Source organism: Phocoena phocoena, chromosome 11 (genome assembly GCF_963924675.1).
Source record: "Phocoena phocoena chromosome 11, mPhoPho1.1, whole genome shotgun sequence".
NCBI lineage: Eukaryota > Metazoa > Chordata > Mammalia > Artiodactyla > Phocoenidae > Phocoena > Phocoena phocoena.
Window position 1 is genome coordinate 75,635,885 of NC_089229.1, and position 20,749 is coordinate 75,656,633.

Sequence of the window (20,749 nt, forward strand, 5' to 3'; positions counted from 1 at the left end):
TTGGAGACAAGTAGACCACTTCAACACCTGTGGCCAGGGGCACTGTCTAATACCAAAAGAACTTTAAAAGGCAGTCCCTTACTGGAAAGGTACTTCCTGCTTCAGGGACAAAGCATTGATGGAACCAGTCCAGGAAAAGGGTTCTCTTTGTCCAGGCCTTCTTTTGGGGCAACCAAAAGACTGACAGCTGGTGTTTCTCTTTTGCCTTCAAGGCTTGGGGGTTAGCAGCTTAATAGATAAGGGAAGTCCTGATCATGAACCCAACTGCATTTGCACAAAACAGTAGAGCTGGCCTATCCCTTCCTTCCTTACATCCTGGAGCCTGCTTCTCTTCCTTACTAATAAATATCCTTTGTGGCATTCTTTTTCCAGAATAGGGCACTTTCATCTGCATTAAAAACCTGTTCAGGCAGATATCCTTTCTCCTTAATGATTTTATTAATAGCATCTGAGAACTTGTCTGCTGCCTCCTGTTACCTTGACATTTTTTAAGCCAAACCTCTTTCTGAAATTATCAAACTATCCTTTGTTGGCAATAAATTATACAGCTTTAGATCCTTCACCTTCCTTTTGCTTTAAGTTGTCATATGTTGACTTTGCTTTTTCTCAAATAATGTTATAGTCTATAGGTATGCCTTTCCTACAGCAATCCAGCACACACATAAAAGTTGAAATTTCAATACAAGATATAAAGGCATTGCACATAAAGTGCAAGGTTTTCATGCCTTCTGGCATAGCTGCAGCACTGCCTTCATGAATTTCCTTTTCTTTTTTTTTTTACAATGGTTCTTAAGCTGGATTCATTTATCTTGAAATGGTGGGCAACTGCAGACCTCAATCTACAGGGCATATCAAGCAATTCAACTTTTTCTTGTAACATCATGACTTTTCACTGCTTCTTGGGAGCACTTCCAGCATCACTAGTGGCACTTCATATGGGTCTCATGGTGTTAATTCAAGGTTTACGGTATTACACTAAACATGATGAAAAATATGCAAGAACCACAGAGATCACCTTTTACCATGATTTACTGGAGAGATGAACTGCTCAAGCAGAGATGATTAGCATCACACGGCATTTTAACAGGCTATTCACAATACTTGAGCTCAGCACAACAGCAACAGAAGGTGGCTATGAAATTATTACAGTAGTACAGTATGTACTACAGTTCATCTTACGCAGTTATGATTAAACACTGCATCTTTACATTTGTTTACATTTCTTTCTGCTTCAAACGGCACCATGTACAGTCTGTGTGTGCATAGGTTTTGATAAATTTTAACTTTTTATAATAGATTTGTATGTTAATTTTTATTAATTTTTTCAGTATTTCTAGGCTATGCAGTTGTCTGCAAGTTTTTTCAAATTGTCACAAATCTCCAGAAGATTTTTCCAATATATTTATCGAAAAAAATCCACATATAAGTGGACCCATGCAGTTCAAACCCTTGTTCAAGGGTTGACTGTATGGTGTAAACATAACTTTTATATGCACTGGATAAACAAAAAATTTGTGTGATTTGCTTTATTGCGATATTCACTTTATTGCAATATTCACTTTATTGTTGTGGTCTGGAACCAAACCTGCAATATCTCCAAGGTATGCCTGTATTTTAAAGGTAAGGAGAGCTAGAGGATTTGTTGACAGAGAAAGTAGGGTGTAGGATAAGAAGTATCAAGGATGACTACAAACTTTTTGGCTAAGCAACTGGCAGAACAGAGTTGCCATTTACTAAGATGGAGGAGACTGTAGAAAGATCAAGTCAGGTTGAGGGACAGATCAGGCATTTGGTATTAGACACATCAAGTTTGAAATGCCTATTAGACATCTGAAGTGTGTATGTCAAGTAGACAGTGGATATACAAGATGAATATACAAGTCTGGAGATATTTGAGTGTTGTCAGCATACAGACACTCATATTTAAAGTCATAAGACTGGATGAAATCCTCAAGAGGTTAGGTGTACCCCTTTGACAAGAGGTCCAAAAACTTAGCTTTGGGGCACTCACTGTTTAGACATTGAGAAGACAAGAAACCAGCAAAAGAGACTGAGAAGGAATGACCAGTAAGATCAGAAATAATCCTCTAGAGTGTGGTATCCTGGAAGCAGAGTAAAGAAAGTGTTTCAAGGAGAAAGAAGGGCTCAACTATGTCAAATGCTGCTAATAGATCAAGGTAGTTGCAAAAAAAAAGCTGATTAATCTATATGAGGTTAAGGAAAAACTACATTTGTTCAAGTGAAAACAAACATGATCATACCCACAATGAGTAACAACTATTCTTTACCTTAGTCATTCCTGGCAAATCCACAAGTGTCAGATTGACAACATTGGGTGAAAAAATCTTAAGATGAATTGGTTCAGGGCTTACTCCCTAAAAATAAGTTTTAAAATATCATATTAAAATCACATTAAAATTTCAATGAATAAAAATGCTAACGTAAACCTCATTTTAAGTATTATACATTAGATGCTTTTAAATATTAAATAAACCATGATTTCAACAATCAAAACCCGATGAAACATATAGGAAATAAGGCAGCTAGCCATAGGTTATAATCCCATCCAACCTTATACTATTAATATACACAATTTATTTCCCCTATATTATTTCACATTCTTTTCTCTGGATTCTCAGCAGATAACGTTTCTTAAATATGTTTAATAGACTTAGTGCTAAACAAAAGAATAATGTATCACTATCCAAATTTATGAAGTTCTTGAGTTCAGGGAGTGAGACATAGGTAACAAGTTATCCAAATCAGGGAAGTATGGCGGCGGCAGCAGTAACTAAAAGGTAACCTGCCCAGAGACCAATAATAAATAAAGCTTGGTCAATCACTAAAACAGAGACAAATATCCTGAATAGGCATAAAGAAATTAACATGGCTCCAAAAATGCCTTTTTGTCAGGAAAAACCTCTCCAGCACAGCATCCGGCAGATAAAAGGACTCAATAAGTATTTTTTAATATTAGTACTTAGCTAAGGCCCACTTGTGGGATTAAATGTACCCATACAAGAATGGAGGTAACAACAAAAGAGAAGGGAACAGAAAAGTAATAAGAATAAAGAAAGAAGAGAGAGAACACAGAAGCATTTAAGGGAGTCAGTGATAGTGCCTCGTGTCAAAATTAATCGTATCTTAGACACCTAACTTACTTTAAATTCTCAGAATCTGAGAAGACAATTCAGCTGTTAACATTACTTTTCATTTTCATTGAAAAAAAACCCCTTAATTTCCCTCTGTTTGCTTTCATAAGTAAATCTAGCCTTACTCAGGTAAGAAAAAGAGCTCTTCAAAATACATGGATCTTGTAAGTTATATATTGCTTCTTAAATTAGAATACAGTCAATCCAGCAGAAAAAGATAACACTGTAGGAAGTATTAAATTAAAAAGTTACATAATGAAGTGATATATACATCTCAAGATCAAGAATAAACACCTAAATGAAATATCTGATAGCATATAAAAACTCTAAGAAACAAAAGGTATTAAATAAAGTTTTTATATATTTGGGAAAATACTCCATTAGTTTCAAAGACCAGAATACTCTCGATGATATATTTACCAATGGGTATAATTTCCAGCTCTAAAGAGATGCCTACCTTATTATTTCCTGAAATCCTTTCTGTTTCATTTTCAATTTCTTGTCGAATTTCATCAAAATCTGTGTAAAGCTAAAAATTATTGAAACAAAAAACACGGTATTCAAAATAAGATTAAAAGTTCTTAAGCAGGGATTGATAAATTTCAAGGATGTCTATGGATCTGCTTCAGAGAATTAGTAAACAAACTCTAATATACACATATATTTTTTCTGAGCCAAAGAGTCATAGTTTATATCAGTTTTTCAACGCTGCCTGAGTCCACAACAGTTAAGAGTCTCAGAGAGAACAGGGCTCAACTTAAATGTTTTCCAAATAAACTACTATGGTTAGAAATGTTAAGATAAGATTTATTTTATAAGGAACAGCTGCTTCAAGATAACAATGCTACATTGCCAATCATAAGAAACTAAATTATCAACTACTTGTACCCCAAAAAAATGTTTTCAACATGTTACTTCTTCACCATATTCTTCTACAATTACCTTATTTTTGGTGTGAAGAAATTTACCCCATTCTTCTGCTTCAACCCCTGGAAGAAGAAAAACTCCATTTATTGGAAACTATGGAAATTACTTTTTATCTCTATTTAGGAATTCAAAAAGGCAGTACAATATTATTTTTTCCTATTTTGCCATTAACTACAAGTTAACTTATATTTTAAGATCTGCTAAATTATACTCTCACATTTTAAGAATTGTACCAGGTATTTCAGAAACGACTAATTTCAGAGTTGCTCACAGGTCTTCCCACTATTTGAAATCTAGATTTTAACAAATAAAACTGTTTACCTCTCCTCATATTATAATAAAATATGTATACTTTATTTTTAAATATCTTACACATAAAAAGCAGTTTATCTGATGAAAATACTCAAGCTAATGGCTAAAAGAAGAAAACTTATGAGTCATACTGAATAATAGTGCAAAAAGCATATATAATAGATTTACATGTATCTCATAAAAATTTGCAATATGTGAATGAAACAGCTAACTTTTCATTCTGTTTTGTCGTTTTTATTTTAATTTGATTTCTTGTTGGTAACCCATAAAGTCACAATTTGTCATTACTTTAAAGAGCTCTCTCAGTAGTGTGAAGCTACTCCATAATTTATATGCGTTTTCAACGTGATTTTTCCCCCCCAGGAACAAGATTATGTTCTCCCTTGGAATTGAAGGTAGGTAAGAAATGAAATGGCACGGGGTGTGGGGAACCTGGCATATGCCCTGTATGGAGTTGCTACTCGCCAGTAGTTTCCAAAAATAGGTCTGTTCCTCTTGCACTTGCTGAAAAAAGGAAAAATTATTCACTGCAGGTACTGTTTTGAGTGGTCTGAGACTTGGAGACCAAATTTTGTTCTGATTTTCCCAGAGAAGCTAGAAATGCTTAATTGTAGAAAGGTAAACTAACTTTGCCTCCCCGAAGCACAGCTATTCTGTTTTTGCCAAAAACAGAGTTTCAAACATCTTAATGATTAAGTTTATGAGTAACACATACCAGCCACCTGAGATCAAAATAAAAATGACTGTAAGATATTCAAATAAATATTTACTGAGGAAAAGGTGGATCAATTTCTTTGGTGGGATAAAGGTAAAGAAACTGGATCCTTTTTGCAAGTAAAATGCTCACCTACTTGAAGCTTAGTACCTTCTTCCAAGAAGTCTCATTGGAGGACTGGAGTAATCTAGATGAATAGAACTCAGAGGCAGGTACTATATACCAAAGGGGTGTTTTTAATTTACCTTATCATATAGAAGAGGCCTGGCTTCACAAGCATGTTTTTAAAAATAAAAATAAAATAAATTACATTCACCACCAAAAAAAGCCTGCATTCTGATGCAATGCCAAAAGGTAACAAGAACCACTAACACCTGCAATCAATCAATGTGGATAGGCAAATAAAAATGGAAGAAAAAAAATGCACACAGCCTGTAAGAGTACAAAAGCACACATGCAGGCACAATAGGAAAAGAAGGGCCAAAAACAAATGGATAAAGGAAACCTTTAGAAAGGTGTCTTGAGTTTTTCCATGTAGCAGGGTCTGTAGTTAAAGAGAAACAGCACAGAATGATAAGTTTAGTGCTTATCCCTAATATTTCAAACCTTTCTAAAAAATCAAGTGTGCAAAAAACCTGAACACATTTCAAATGCCATTTCAAATGCATTCAATTATTCCAAATTTACAACTATAAAATTTCCATTACAATTAGTTATAATTAGAGGGATTATATAATATTTTAAATGACACAAATGAAGTATATAGTGTGCCATAATTTATTTTTTATTTTCCATTACACCTAATTATATCACCTCTGGTTTCTAATTCTAACAAAATGGATTAAAATTAATTTACTATTCAAAAATTTGTCTTAGACATCTGATAACTATGGGTAAAGATAAATTACCTAGTGGAAAAAAATCTACAAAACATATCAAACACAATCTTTCAAAACCTTTAAAGTAAATATGAAAGTATTTACCAATTGAGCTTTCTAAGGGATTATTTTCTTTGAAATATATATTGAATTTAACAGAACACCACAGAAACAGTTTTGGTCTTTAGTCAGCATGCTACTTTTGGATTTAGTCTACAAGGAGATCTGAGGAAAACTTGATTTATTTCTTATGAATATATGAAAGGTAATCATAGAGTTCAAAGTTCAAACTAAATCACCATCTCACTTGAAAACAGTTTTTGTTTTTAATAAGATTTTATCAGAAAATTCTTTTACATTGGCAGAAGTGGGGGGCAAGATGAGAAATACTATAAATCTATATATTGACACCTCAATTATCCTATGTAGTTGGCAGAATGAGGGATCTCATGTTATATAAATTTTCCTGATAATTGAATTATACATAGTAATACTTAAATAGTTTAGCCAGTTTTGATGGACCTATATTTAAAATGGATTATACTGCTCCATGTCGTGTTAGAATCCACTGCTCTTAAACTTACCTATTAATGGTAACTTATGCCTTTGTTATATAATAGAGCCCTTTGAGGCTACAAATCCCTATACAAAATGGTTAGAGACTGATTTTTTCTTTTTTTGAAGTTCTCCTGTCTTTATGTTTTCCTCCCCTTTCTCCTGTATGGTTGCCAGGCTGTCAGGTAGTTCATACTCTTCTGGCTGTCTCCTGCTTCACTGTTCCTAATTTCCTCTAGGGTAGAATGATTTGTGGTAAGGTAGAACTGTTTATCCTAAGGATAAATGGGCTCTGATGAGAAGTTAAAGAACTATTCTAGTTATTAATAAGATATATGACATTTAGTACTCAAAATTTACAAAATCTATTTTGTGTTCTGGGTGGCTGAGTTGTCATTTGAAGTGAGATTTTATGTTTTTTAATATAAAAAATAAGCACTAAGCTTGGGGAAAGAAAATATATATATATATATAGGTAAAGATATGCAGATTTACTGACCAACCACCAAGAAGAGACATCAACAAAACAGAGTGGACATACAAACAAAGAGATACCAAGGAACTGACACTTCTATAGGTGAAATGTACACCCCTTCCAGAAACACTGCCCACATCTGCAAATAGTTTCTGAGAGACAGGATATCATCTGCCCTTTTCAAGGTGACTGAAGAAAATGAAGAGTTAAAAGCAACAGACTTAACACCATACAGTTTCTTGAAGTCTTAGTTTAAGGTATTTGGTAAAACTGATGATGTTAGTTAGTGAGAATGAAATTTTTAAAGAGTTATTCTATACATTTGAAGCTGGACCATAAATTAGTCCAAAATGATTAAATTCAAGGTTCAGAATTTCAATAATAAAGAAATATTACAGAAAAGCAAAGCGATGAATAATATACCAAGAAGATACCTAATATAATTAAAAGACTCCTACATATCCTCTGGCAGTCTATCCAAAAATATTTATCATTATATCATTATATGTTAACATCTACAACTTCATTAACTTGCTTTAGCGATTAACTTTCTGTAGTCATTATAGATGCTCATGACAGGTCTTTTTTTTCCCCTTTAAAAAAAAAAAATCAAACTATCACAACAATGCTCCTATAATAAGTAAAGGAAAAGATCAGATACAGAAATTAAAGTAACTCCAATTGCATCAAATTATCATCTCATCTTAGATTAGAATATAAGAAACAGAATGAAACTTCACTGAAAACAGATCTCTGCAGAATGAGAAACAAATATGGTACTCTGCTGCAAATGCAATTTAATACTTAGAACATTTTATAGACTTTTATAAATAAGACAAAATGTGAACCAAACACTGAAGATTAAACATATTACTCTCATCAAATATTCCAAACCTCACTAATGTAAAAGTATGATTAATAGAGGATACATATTTAATAGACAATTTAAAACATGCTAATAAAGATAGTGTGTCTTAGGGCTTCCCTGGTGGCACAGTGGTTGAGAGCCCGCCTGCCGATGAAGGGGACGCGGGTTCGTGCCCCGGTCCAGGAAGATCCCACATGCTGCGGAGCAGCTGGGCCCGTGAGCCGTGGCCATTGAGCCTGCGCGTCCAGAGCCTGTGCTCCGCAACGGGAGAGGCCACAACAGTGAGAGGCTCACATACCGCAAAAAAAAAAAAAAAAAAGATAGTGTGTCTTAAAATATTTTCAGTTTAACCAAAGAAGAACTGCTATAAAGGATGGTGCATATTTTCTTATCATGATACTCCACGTTTACTATTTGGGTGAGGGAGGAATCTAAAAAGTATGTGCTATATAGGTAAGCCTTAGCAAGAGAAGGATAGTAAAAAAAATAATAATAATTAGAGACCTCCCTGGCAGTCTGGTGGTTAAGACACCATGCTTCCACTGCAGGAAGTGTAGGTTCAATCCCCGGTCGGGGAACTAAGATACCTCATGCTACGTGGAGTGGCAAAAATAATAATAATTTTTTTAGAAAAACTCTTTCTAAAAATAATATTCATCTTAGGGCTTCCCTGGTGGCGCAGTGGTTTAGAGTCCGCTTGCCAATGCAGGGGACACGGGTTTGTGCCCTGGTTTGGGAAGATCCCACATGCCGTGGAGCGGCCAGGCCCGTGAGCCATGGCCGCTGAGCCTGCGCGTCCAGAGCGTGTGCTCCGCAACGGGATAGGCCACAACAGTGAGAGGCCCGCATACTGCAAAATAAATAAATAAATAAATAAATAATATTCATCTTAGATTTGAAGGGCCAAAGATTCAAAGTTAGCAGACACATGGCAAGACCAGAAAAGGGAAGGTGAGATAACATTGTCATGCTGAAAAGCTAAATCATTTTAATTTTATTTAAAAGTAAATATTTAAACTAGAATCTAAAATATTTAAATTCTAGGGACTTCCCTGGTGGTCCAGTGGTTAAGACTCTGCGCTTCCACTACAGGGGGCACAGGTTCGATCCCTGGTCGGAAAACTAAGATCCCACGTGCCGCCTGGCATGGGGAAAAAAAGAAAATATTTCAATTCTAAAACAAAGTGAAAAAGCAAAAACATTGTTTTAAACACAAGGAAAAAAAGTTTAAAACACTCCAAAAGACACAAAATCTTTTAAAAATAACTGATTCTCGTTTACCAAGTAGCTCACTAGATCCTCCACTAAATAGCATTAACAACAGTTTACTAAACTGAATTACCAAAAAGGTTCTCTTTCAAACAAGTTGACTCACGGTCCTCAAAAACAACAAAAATTACTCTTTTTTAACGAGAAAAGATGCATACCACTTTTCTTCACAAGACTCCTGATTTTGCTACAGCCACTAATTTCTAATTAGCTCATATCTTTTGAAGATTGGACCAAAAATGAAGAATTTTTAAATAATTTATATTCCAATTCTAAAATTTACCATTTTCTTCTCCTGTTGTTTTTCGTTTATCTTCGGGTGAAACATGGACTAGCTGCAGAATGAGAGGTCTCCGGGTGACAATACCAGTGCCTCTGGGAAGCAGGTCCCTCCCCACTAGGCTTTCTAGCACTGAGCTCTTTCCACTGCTCTGAAAACGGAATACACAAGAGCAAAATGAGTTTCTTAACAGATTTTTTTGTAACTCAGTAAGACTATGCTATATAATTACTTTAAAAAAATTATTGCCAAGTCTTTTAAAATGAAAGTTTAAAATGAAGTTTATTTTCTATTATATGATCTTTATTTCTTTAAAATAAAAAAGTACAAAAAGAGAAAATATATACCCTAGTGCAAAATCAATTAGTTATGTGGTAACAATATCTATGATTATTTCATGGGATATATAAAAATTTATAACTCAAAACAAAAGAGAGAGACAATATGAAAGCCCCAATTCCCCATAATTTTCCTACCTTTTCTGATACTCTCAACCATATAATATTAGGTATTTTCAAAACCTATATAATATTGGTATACATAAAATTATGCCCAGAATATGTAGATACTTTACTTTAAATGGGATAGTAGTACTATGTGTATTTTTCTCTAACCCACTTTTATTTTTAATATAACAATCAGGGATATCATTCCATATCAATATATTTACTTCTGTGCTTAATAGTTAAATAGTATTCTGTATGTAAAACCAAACCCCAACTGATGGACATTTAAATGGTCCTTGCCACTATTAACAATGCTGCAATAAACATACTTTGTACATATAACCTTACTCACTTATCCTATTACCTCATTAGATTTACTTAGTTCATTAAATGAAATTGCTGTGATTAAAGAGCATACAGATTTTATGCATTCAGATACTAGCAGACTGCACACTACAAGATGGGGGGCACCAAGCTATGCTTTATGTTCAATCTGCTGCATCCCCATCAGCATTGGGCATTACCACTTTTTTGAGTCTTTGCTACTTTTTTTTGATAGATAAACACTGACAGTTCATTTAAATTTGCATTTCTTTATTATTCAGCCTAGTATCACTTTGTTTAAGGGCCTTTTGTATTTCTCCTTCAGTGATTTGCTTGTTCAAATGCTGGTATATTATGTGTCTTATTAGTTTATAAAGATCTTTATCCATATAAGTATTTATTTTTTGTTGTTTTGAATATTTTCCCCAAACTTTTTATTTTGAAAATTTCAAAGCCACAAGAGTTGCAAGAATATTAACAGTGAATACCCATATACTGTAACAAAAGTACCATATACCTTAACTAATTATTAGTATTTTGACACATTTGCTTTATGTCTCTTCTTACACACACACATCTTTTCTTTTGCTGTCCCTTTTGAGAGCGGGTTAATATGTCATGACAGTTCATCCCTAAGTATAGTGGCATATCTCTAAGAATAAGGGCATTCTACTATACAACCACACTACAATGATCACAGTGAGGAAATTTAACATAGACACAATACTAATAAACAGTATATAATCAAATAATATATAAACTTGTCTCTATTATGCATTTTTATATTATACATAAATGTTTACACATTTTCTATTTTTTCAACTTTGTAATTCATATTTTTCTGTAACAGAATGTTTTCCTTACTGTATTTTTTCTTAGTCAAAACTAGTACATCTTCTAATTTCATACTTCTACAAAAGCAAACACCCTAAACTCATCTACTGTATCAGAAAGGGTCTACAGGAAACAGATGGCCCATTCAAGTTAGAATAATTTAAGGAAAGTTTATTTACAAGTGGACTATTTACAAAGTTTTGGAAGAGGGGGATCACAAGGGATAGTGCAATAATGTGGGCTGGTAATGACAGAGCAGCTCTTATCACTCACAAGCTCCAAAAGATGGATGAGAACTTTTAGAGAGCCAGCCAAAGGCACCTACACATAGGAAGTAAGCCAGGGGAATAAATACCCAGACTTTAGTCTCCTCCTTTCTCTAAGTCCTGCCAAGGTTCCCCATTTCCAAACCCAATAGGCAGAGGGCATTCCTATTGTCCAGAAAGGTCCCCTATGATGGAGAAAAGTAATGTTGAGTGGATAAGGAGTGTCAAATTTAAGATTATGTGGCACATCCGGTTTTGCTAGGTTTTGGAGTCCAGGTCTGCCACTCTCATAAGTAAAATGGGTGCTTCCCCCATTTCTTTTCTGTACTCTAAAATAATTTAAACAACACGCAAGGGGGACCTTCAAGATGGCAGAGGAGTAATACATGGAGATCAGCTTCCTCCCCACAGATACATCAAAAACACATCTACAGGGGCTTCCCTGGTGGTGCAGTGGTTGAGAGTCTGCCTGCCGATGCAGGGGACACGGGTTCATGCCCCAGTCTGGGAGGATCCCACATGCCGCGGAGCGGCTGGGCCCATGAGCCGTGGCCGCTGGGCCTGTGCGTCCAGAGCCTGTGCTCCGCAATGGGAGAGGCCACAGCAGTGAGAGGCCTGCGTACTGCATTAAAAAAAAAAAAAAAAATACATCTACATGTGGAACAACTCCTATAGAACACCTACTGAACACTGGCAGAGGACCTCAGACTTCCCAAAAGGCAAGAAAATCTCCACGTACCTGGCCATGTGGCTGACAGGGTCTTGGTGCTCCAGCCTGGTGTCAGGCCTGAGCCTCTGAAGTGGGAGACCGAGTTCAGGACATTGGACCAACAGAGACCACCCAGCCCTGTGCAATATCAATCTGTGAGAGCTCTCACAGAGATCTCTGTCTCAACGCAAAGACCCAGCTCCACGCAAAGGCCAGCAAGCTCCAGTGCTGGACGCCCCATGACAAACAACTACCAAGACAAGAACACAACCCCACCCATTGGCACAGAGGCTGCCTAATATCATACTAAGTTCACAGACACCCCAAAACACACCACCAGACATGGCCCTGCCCACCAGAAAGACAAGATCCAGCCCCACCCACCAGAACACAGGCACCAGTCCCCTCCACCAGGAAGCCTAAACAAGCCACTAAACCAACCTCACCCAAAGAAGGCAGACACCAAAAACAATGGGAACTATGAACCTGCAGCCTGTGATAAGGAGACCACAAACACAGTAAGCTAAGCAAAATGAGGAGACAAAGAAACACAGAGCGGATTAAGGAGCAAGGTAAAAACCCAGCAGACCAAACAAAGGAAGAGGAAATAGGCACTATATCTAAAAAAGAATTCAGAGAATAATGGTAAAGACATCCAAAATCTTGGAAATAGAATGGAAAAAATAAAAGAAACTTTTAACAAGGACCTAGAAGAACTAAAGAGCAAACAAACAATGATGAACAACACAATAAATGGAACTGAAAATTCTCTAGAAGGAAGCAATAGCAGAATAACTGAGGCAGAAGAACAGATAAGTGACCAAGAAAATAAAATAATGGAAATAACCACCGCAGAGCAGAATAAAGAAAAAAGAATGAAAAGAATCGAGGACAGTCTCAGCGACCTCTGGGACAACATTAAATGCACCAACATTCGAATTATAGGGGTCCCAGAAGAAGAAGAGAAAAAGAAAGGGTCTGAGAAAATATTTGAAGAGATTTTAATTGAAAACTTCCCTAACATGGGAAAGGAAATAGTCAATCCAGTTTAGGAGGCACAGAGAGTCCCATACAGGATAAATCCCAGGAGAAACACACCAAGACACATATTAATCAAACTATCAAAAATTAGGTACAAAGAAAAAATGTTAAAAGCAGCAAGGGAAAAGCAAAAAATAACATACAAGGGAATTCCCATAAGGTTAACAGCTGATCTTTCAGCAGATACTCTGCAAGCCAGAAGGGAGTGGCAGGACATATTTAAAGTGATGAAAGGGAAAAACCTACAACCAAGATTACTCTACACAGCAAGGATCTCATTCAGATTCCACGGAGAAATTAAAAACCCTACAGACAAGCAAAATTTAAGAGAAATCAGCACCACCAAACCAGCTTTACAACAAATGCTAAAGGAACTTCTCTAGGCAGGAAACACAAGAAAAGGAAAAGACCTACAATTACAAACCCAAAACAATTAAGAAAATGGTAATAGGAACATACATATCGATACTTACCTTTAATGTAAATGGATTAAATGCTCCAACCCAAAGACATAGACTGGCTGAATAGATACAAACACAAGACCTGTATATATGCTGTCTACAAGAGACCCACTTCAGACCTAGGGACATATACAGACTGAAAGTGAGGGGATGGAAAAAGATATTCCATGCAAATGGAAATGAAAAGAAAGCTGGAGTTGCAATTCTCATATCAGACAAAATGCACTTTAAAATAAAGACTATTACAAGACACAAAGAAGGACACTACATAATGATCAAGGGATCAATCCAAGAAGAAGACATAACAATTGTAAATATTTATGCACCCAACATAGGAGCACCTCGATACATAAGGCAAACACTAACAGCCACAAAACGGGAAATAGACAGTAACACAATCATAGTAGGGGACTTTAACACCCCACTTTCACCAATGGACAGATCAACCAAAATGAAAACAAATAAGGAAACACAAGCTTTAAATTACACATTAAACAAGATGGACTTAATTGATATTTATAGGACATTCCACCCAAAAACAACAGAATACACTTTGTTCTCAAGTGCTCATGGAACATTCTCCAGACTAGATCATATGTTGGGTCACAAATCAAGCCTTGGTAAATTTAAGAAAAATGAAATTGTATCAAGTGTCTTTTCCAACAACGCTATGAGACTAGATATCAATTACAGGAAAAAAACTTTAAAAAAAACCAAACACATGGAGGCTAAACAATACACTACTTAATAACCAAGAGAGCACTGAAGAAATAAAAGAGGAAATCAAAAAATACCTAGAAACAAATGACAACGAAAACATGATGACCCAAAACCTATGGGATGCAGCAAAAGCAGTTCTAAGAGGGAAATTTATAGCAATACAATCCTTCCTCAAGAAACAAGAAAAATCTCAAATAAACCACCTAATCTTACACCTAAAGCAATTAGAGAAAGAACAAAAAAAACCCAAAGTTAGCAGAAGGAAAGAAATCATAAAGATTAGATCAGATATAAATGAATAAGAGATGAAGGAAATAATAGCAAAGATCAATAAAACTAAAAGCTGGTTCTTTGAGAAGATAAACTAAATTGATCAACCATTAGCCAGACTCATCAAGAAGAAAAGGGAGAAGACTCAAATCAACAGAATTAGAAATGAAAATGGAGAAGAAACAACAGACACTACAGAAATACAAAGGATCATGAGAGATTACTACAAGCAACTATATGCCAATAAAATGGACAACCTGGAAGAAATGGACAAATTCTTAGAAAAGCACAACCTTCCAAGACTGAACCAGGAAGAAATAGAAAATATAAACAGACCAATCACAAGCACTGAAATTGAAACTGTGATTAAAAATCTTCCAACAAACAAAAGCCCAGGACCTGATGGCTTCACAGGTGAATTCTATCAAACATTTCGAGAAGAACTAACATCTATCCTTCTCAAACTCTTCCAAAAAATTGCAGAGGGAGGAACACTCCCAAACTCATTCTACGAGGCCACCATCACCCTGATACCAAAACCAAAGATGTCACAATAAAAGAACAGTACAGGCCAATATCACTGATGAACATGGAAGCAAACATCCTCAACAAAACACTAGCAAACAGAATCCAACAGCACATTTAAAGAATCACACACCATGATCAAATGGGGTTTACCCCAGGAATGCAAGGATTCTTCAATATATGCAAATCAATCAATGCAATACACCATATTAACAAATTGAAGGATAAAAACCATATGATAACCTCAATAGATGCAGAAAAAGCTTTCAAAAAAATTCAACACTCATTTATGATAAAAACTCTCCAGAAAGTAGTCATAGAGGGAACCTACCTCAATATAATAAAGGCCATATATGACAAACCCACAGCCAACATCATCCTCAATGGTGAAAAACTGAAACTATTTCCTATAAGATCAGGAACAAGACACAGTTGCCCACTCTCACCACTATTATTCAACATACTTTTGGAAGTTTTAGCCACAGCAATCAGAGAAGAAAATGAAATAAAAGGAATCCAAAATTGAGTTATTTGTAGTGAGGTAGATGGACTCAGAGTGAAGTAAGTCAGAAGGAGAAAAACAAGTACCATATGCTAACACATATATATATGGAGTCTAGAAAAAAAAAGTGGTTCTGAATAACCTAGGGTCAGAGCAGGAATAAAGACACAGACATAGAGAATGGACTTGAGGGCACAGGGAGGGGGAAGGGTAAGCTGGATCGAAGTGAGAGAGTGGCACTGACGTAGCTAGTGGGAAGCAGCCACATAGCACAGGGAGATCAGCTCCGTGATTTGTGACCTCCTAAAGGGGTGGGATAGGGAGGGTGGGAGGGAGACGCAAGAGGGAGGAGATATGGGGTATATGTATATGTATAGCTGATTCACTTATAAAGCAGAAACTAACACACCATTGTAAAGCAATTATACTCCAATAAAGATGTTAAAAAATAAAAATAAAAAAGAGACCTGTACCACAATGTTCATTACAACACTATTTACAATAGCCAGGACATGGAAGCAACCTAAGTGTCCATTGACAGATGAAGGGATAAAGAAGATGTGGCCCATATATACAATGGAATATTACTCAGCCATAAAAAGAAACGAAATTGCATTATTTGTAGTGAGGTGGATGGACCTAGAGTCTGTCATACAGAGTGAAGTAAGTCAGAAAGAGAAAAATACTGTATGCTAACACACATATATGGAATCTTTAAAAAAAAGGGTTCTAATGAACCTGGGGCAAGACAGGAATAAAGATGCAGACGTAGAGAATGGACTTGAGGACACAGGGATGGGGAGGGGTAAGCTAGGTGCTTTGTGACCACCTAGAGGGGTAGGATAGGGAGAGTGGGAGGGAGATGCAAGAGGGCAGAGATATGGGGATATATGTATACATATAGCTGGTTCACTGTTATACAGCAGAAACTAACACACCATTGTAAAGCAATTATACTCCAATAAAGATGTTAAAAAAAAAAACACGGAAATTTCCTGTTCTTTATGTGTTTGATTAAAAATCTATCCAGAAAAGTCAAGTAATTCTCATGGATTTTCAAATTTATAAGCATAACTACTTATAATATTCTTAGAAATTGTTCACTTTTCTTATTTCTAGTATTTTATCTTTTTTCCCCCATTAAAAAAAATATTTTTTTTTAATTGGGGTATAGTTGCTTTACAATGTTGTGCTAGCTCCTGCTGCACAGCAAAGTGAACCAGCCATATGTATACACATGTCCCCTCCTTTTTGGATTTCCTTCCCATTTAGGTCACCACAGAGCACTGAGTAGAGTTCCCCATGCTGTACAGCAGGTCCTCATTAGTTATTTTATACCTAGGCATATATATATGTCAATCCCAATCTCCCAAGTCATCCCACCCACCCTCCCCTTTTCCCCCTGGTGTCCACACGTTTGTTCTCTACATCTATGTCTCTATTTTGGCTTTGCAAATAGGTTCATCTTCACCATTTTTATAGATTCCACATATATGCATTAATATATATTTGTTTTTCTCTCTCTGGCTTACTTCAATCTATATGACAGTCTCTTGGTCCTCTAATATTTTATCTTTATGTTCTTTTTTCTGACCAGATTTCCCAATTGACTATTATATTGATTTTATTGGTCAAATCTGTATTTTATTGATTTCATTTTGTAATTATTTATTTTTAGTACTGTTAATTTCTTCTTGCTGGATTTGTTTTCTGGGGAAGAGGGTTATTTGGCCCATCCACCCTACACACACACATACATCTCTCAGTATGAGTCATCTCTATCTTCTTTCTTCTATACTGAGAATCTTGGTTCTCAAGGACACAGTTTGTGGCCAAATTAAAAGAAAACACTCATTTGCTTTTTATTTCACATTACACACAGTCTCCAAATCATAATACCAATACTACCACCACCAATATGATTACTGAAAATAGTTTTTTAAATATTTTGCACATGATTCCTCTATTCTCCTTCTCATCTGTTTACAGACTGTACTTCCTCCTTTTTTTAACCCCACTAAGTCTTGGTTCTACAAGTATATGTATAGTACTGTCAGTCCTTATATTAATGTCTCTCTAGTCATTTTGATTCTCTTCCTGAAGATTCCTCAGGAAGAGCCAATGGGAACAATATTCTTCAGTTCTAGCACACTGATAACAGTTTGTGACTTTTGTACTTGAAAAACAGTTTGGTTATATGTAAAATATTGGGCTCATGCTTTCTTGAGTATCTTAAATATGGAATTCCATAATAAATTGTGTCTTTTCTCATAAATTCTCTCATAATAAGAACAGATCTTCTCTCATAAATTTTTACTGTTGAAAAATATAATAAACTGATTTTCCTTACCTGATTTTGCTTAGAAGTCTGAAGAATTTTTATTTTTCCTTTAAAGTTCAATAATTTTACTAGACTGTGTCTTAGTGTTGGTCTTGCTGTGTCAATGTTCTCAGGCATGTGCTGAGCTCTTTCAAAATGGAGTTCCAAGTCTGTTTTTAATTCAGTTAAATTGTAAGTTTTCGTATCTGTTCTGCTCCCTTGCCATCATTTTTTTCTTCTTTGGGGATTCCTATTATACATATGTTGGATCTTCCTTGCCTGTTTTCAATATGTCAATTTCTATCAAATTCTTTTTACAGCTCCTTTTTATCCCATCTTTAAAAATGTCTTCCTCCTTTTCAACATCTTTCTCTTTCAAAGGTATTATCTGTTATGTTTATATGCCCTGGTGTTTTCCTTCTAATTTGTCATTTCTAAAATAAATTTTCTTTCAATTCTAATATTTCACAAAGTTCTACCACCTAGCATTTAAAAAATGTTTTTCTTATGCAAACTTTTTTTTTTGAAATGCCTTACTCTCATTATAATGTCTTTTGACTTGCCTTTTGTCTTCATATCTAATGGTTTTCATCTGTTTTGTGGACGTCTTTCTGGTGTGCTTTCATTGTCTATAGGAATGCTATTTAGAGTCCCATTTTTCTTCAGATACTTTGTAAACTTTTGACAACAATCATTTCATATTGTTGATATTTAAATGAAGTTCATTTTCCTGAAGTTTCAGAAGGAGTTTTGGCCTAGAATAGCTATTCTAACTTCACTCTAAAACTCCCTCTTGTTTTTGTACAGTGTTTGGAAATAAAGTTCTTTGTTTTCTGAGATATCTTGATTCTGTTCCTCTCCACCACTTTTATCTGGACCTTCTCTTTTCTTTGTATTCTTCAGGGGATGTTTAATTGTAATGTCAGTTCCTTCTCATGTGCAGATTGGTCCTGGAAGGTAGCTTTGGTTGGTTTTAGAAGTTTCAAGGTCCTCCAGTCCCTTAAGGGTTTACAAAAGACCTCTTTCACTCACCCATTATCAGTGTGTGCAAAACCCCTCCCAGTTTCAGCTGGCATTTGTAAACTGGCCCTCCAGGCTTTCCAGTGATTGCCTTTTGGCTATTTTTCAATTCTCACATTCATTTGAAGTTCCATTGCTTCCTTCTTCCTTCATAGACAATAATACACAGGTCTTGGAGCTGTTAGTGGTCTATCCCCAAACTACTGGTGTTTGAGTGTTTGTAGAGAGAAATATGCTCAACTAATTTTCTTCTAAATGTTGTTCATGGATTTTGAGTTTTCCTATTTTATTTGTTCTGTTTTTATGGGAAAGTCATACAAGGATTAGGAAACGATTCTACCACTGCTGTCATCTTCCCAGAATCCCCAACAAAGAAATTTAACCCACTTTGAAATACTCAGACTAATGTTTAGTTTTATGTAAGTTTTTAAATATTATTCAGTCATAAAAAGGAATAAAGTACTGATACATGCTATAATATGGATGAACCACAGAAACATTATACTATGTGAAAGAAGTCAGTCACAAAATACCACATATTATTTGATCCTGTTTACATGAAATGTCCAGAAGAAGCAAGAAAGTAGATTAAGTGGCTGCCTAACATTGGGGGCAGAGGAGAGTAGGGAGTGACTGCTAATGGATACAAGCTTTCCTTCTGGGATGACACAATATATAATTAGATTATGGTGATGGTTGCACAACTCTATGGACATGCTAAAAACCAGTTAACTATACATTTCACAAATTCCAGAACAATTATAAACAACTGTTAAAAATCATGACTTTATACATCAGAGAACATAAGAATATTTTCATGACTTTGAGATAGAAAGTACAAACTAGAGAAGAAAAGATTGTTAATTCACCTACTGCAAAATTGAAATTTATTTTACTCATACAAAATAATTGGGGGAAAATATTTTTTTTTAATTAATTTATTTATTTTTTGGCTGCGTTGGGTCTTCCTTGCTGTGCACGGGCTTTCTCTCTAGTTGCAGTGAGCAGGGGCTACTCTTTGTTGTGGTGCATGGGCTTCTCATTGCAGTGGCTTCTCTAGAGCACGGGCTCTAGAGTGTGCAGGCTTCAGTAGATGTGGCACGTGGGCTCAGTAGTTGTGGCTCGTGGGCTCTAGAGTGCAGGCTCAGTAGTTGTGGTGCACGGGCTTAGTTGCTCTGCGGCATGTGGGATCTTCCCAGACCAGGGTTCGAACCCGTGTCGCCTGCATTGGCAGGTGGATTCCCAACCACTGCACCACCAGGGAAGCCCCAATAATTGGGGGAAAATATTTCTGACTCATGTAACTGACAAAGAATTAGCAACCAAAATGTAAAAGTGACTCCTACAAACCATTAAGAAAAAGATGAATACTATAATAGAAAATCATGTGCAGAGACATGAACAGAAACTCACAACAGAACCACAAAGAGCCAAGAAATAACTTGCTCCAACTTATTAGTAATCAGGGAACTGCAATAAAAAGGACAATGAAATACCATAAATTTAAAATGTGACAATACAAAGTATAGGTATAAACAAACTCCACTCTGTACATGGGAATGTAAATGGTTACAAACATTCTGAGGAGCAAGTAGGAATATCAAGTAAAAATGAAAATACATATATCCTACAGTCTAGTAATTCCACTACTTGATACTTTAGAGAAATTCTCAAACGTGTACAATGAAGCATTCTTAGGAATGTTTCCAGCACTGTTGTTTACTACAACTGCTATAGCAAACAAGGGCAAACACTCAAATATTCAAGGAGAGGAGAAATTTTGATATATTTATATACTCGATTACAGCAGTATAAGTGAGCAAACTAGGAATATATATGTGTATGTATGGGTAAATCTCACATGTATGATTGTGTAAAAA

At 35.6% G+C, this 20,749-nt stretch overlaps 1 protein-coding gene across 8 annotated transcripts in view; it reads right to left on the reverse strand.

The window, feature by feature from the left end:
• Nucleotides 1–20,749, reverse strand: part of DNM1L (dynamin 1 like) — a 60,952-nt gene that overhangs the window by 22,322 nt on the left and 17,881 nt on the right. For 5 of the 8 annotated variants that reach the window (XM_065887624.1, XM_065887625.1, XM_065887619.1 and 2 more), the window contains exons 2-5: nt 9,435–9,582; nt 4,095–4,141; nt 3,610–3,681; nt 2,289–2,375 (exon numbers count right to left, since the gene is read on the reverse strand). In XM_065887624.1, the coding sequence (XP_065743696.1) occupies nt 2,289–2,375; nt 3,610–3,681; nt 4,095–4,141; nt 9,435–9,582 (354 nt within the window). Of the gene's footprint in view, nt 1–2,288; nt 2,376–3,609; nt 3,682–4,094; nt 4,142–5,611; nt 5,651–9,434; nt 9,583–20,749 lie in introns of all 8 variants that reach the window. The other 3 variants (XM_065887620.1, XM_065887623.1, XM_065887626.1) reach the window with 1 other exon arrangement.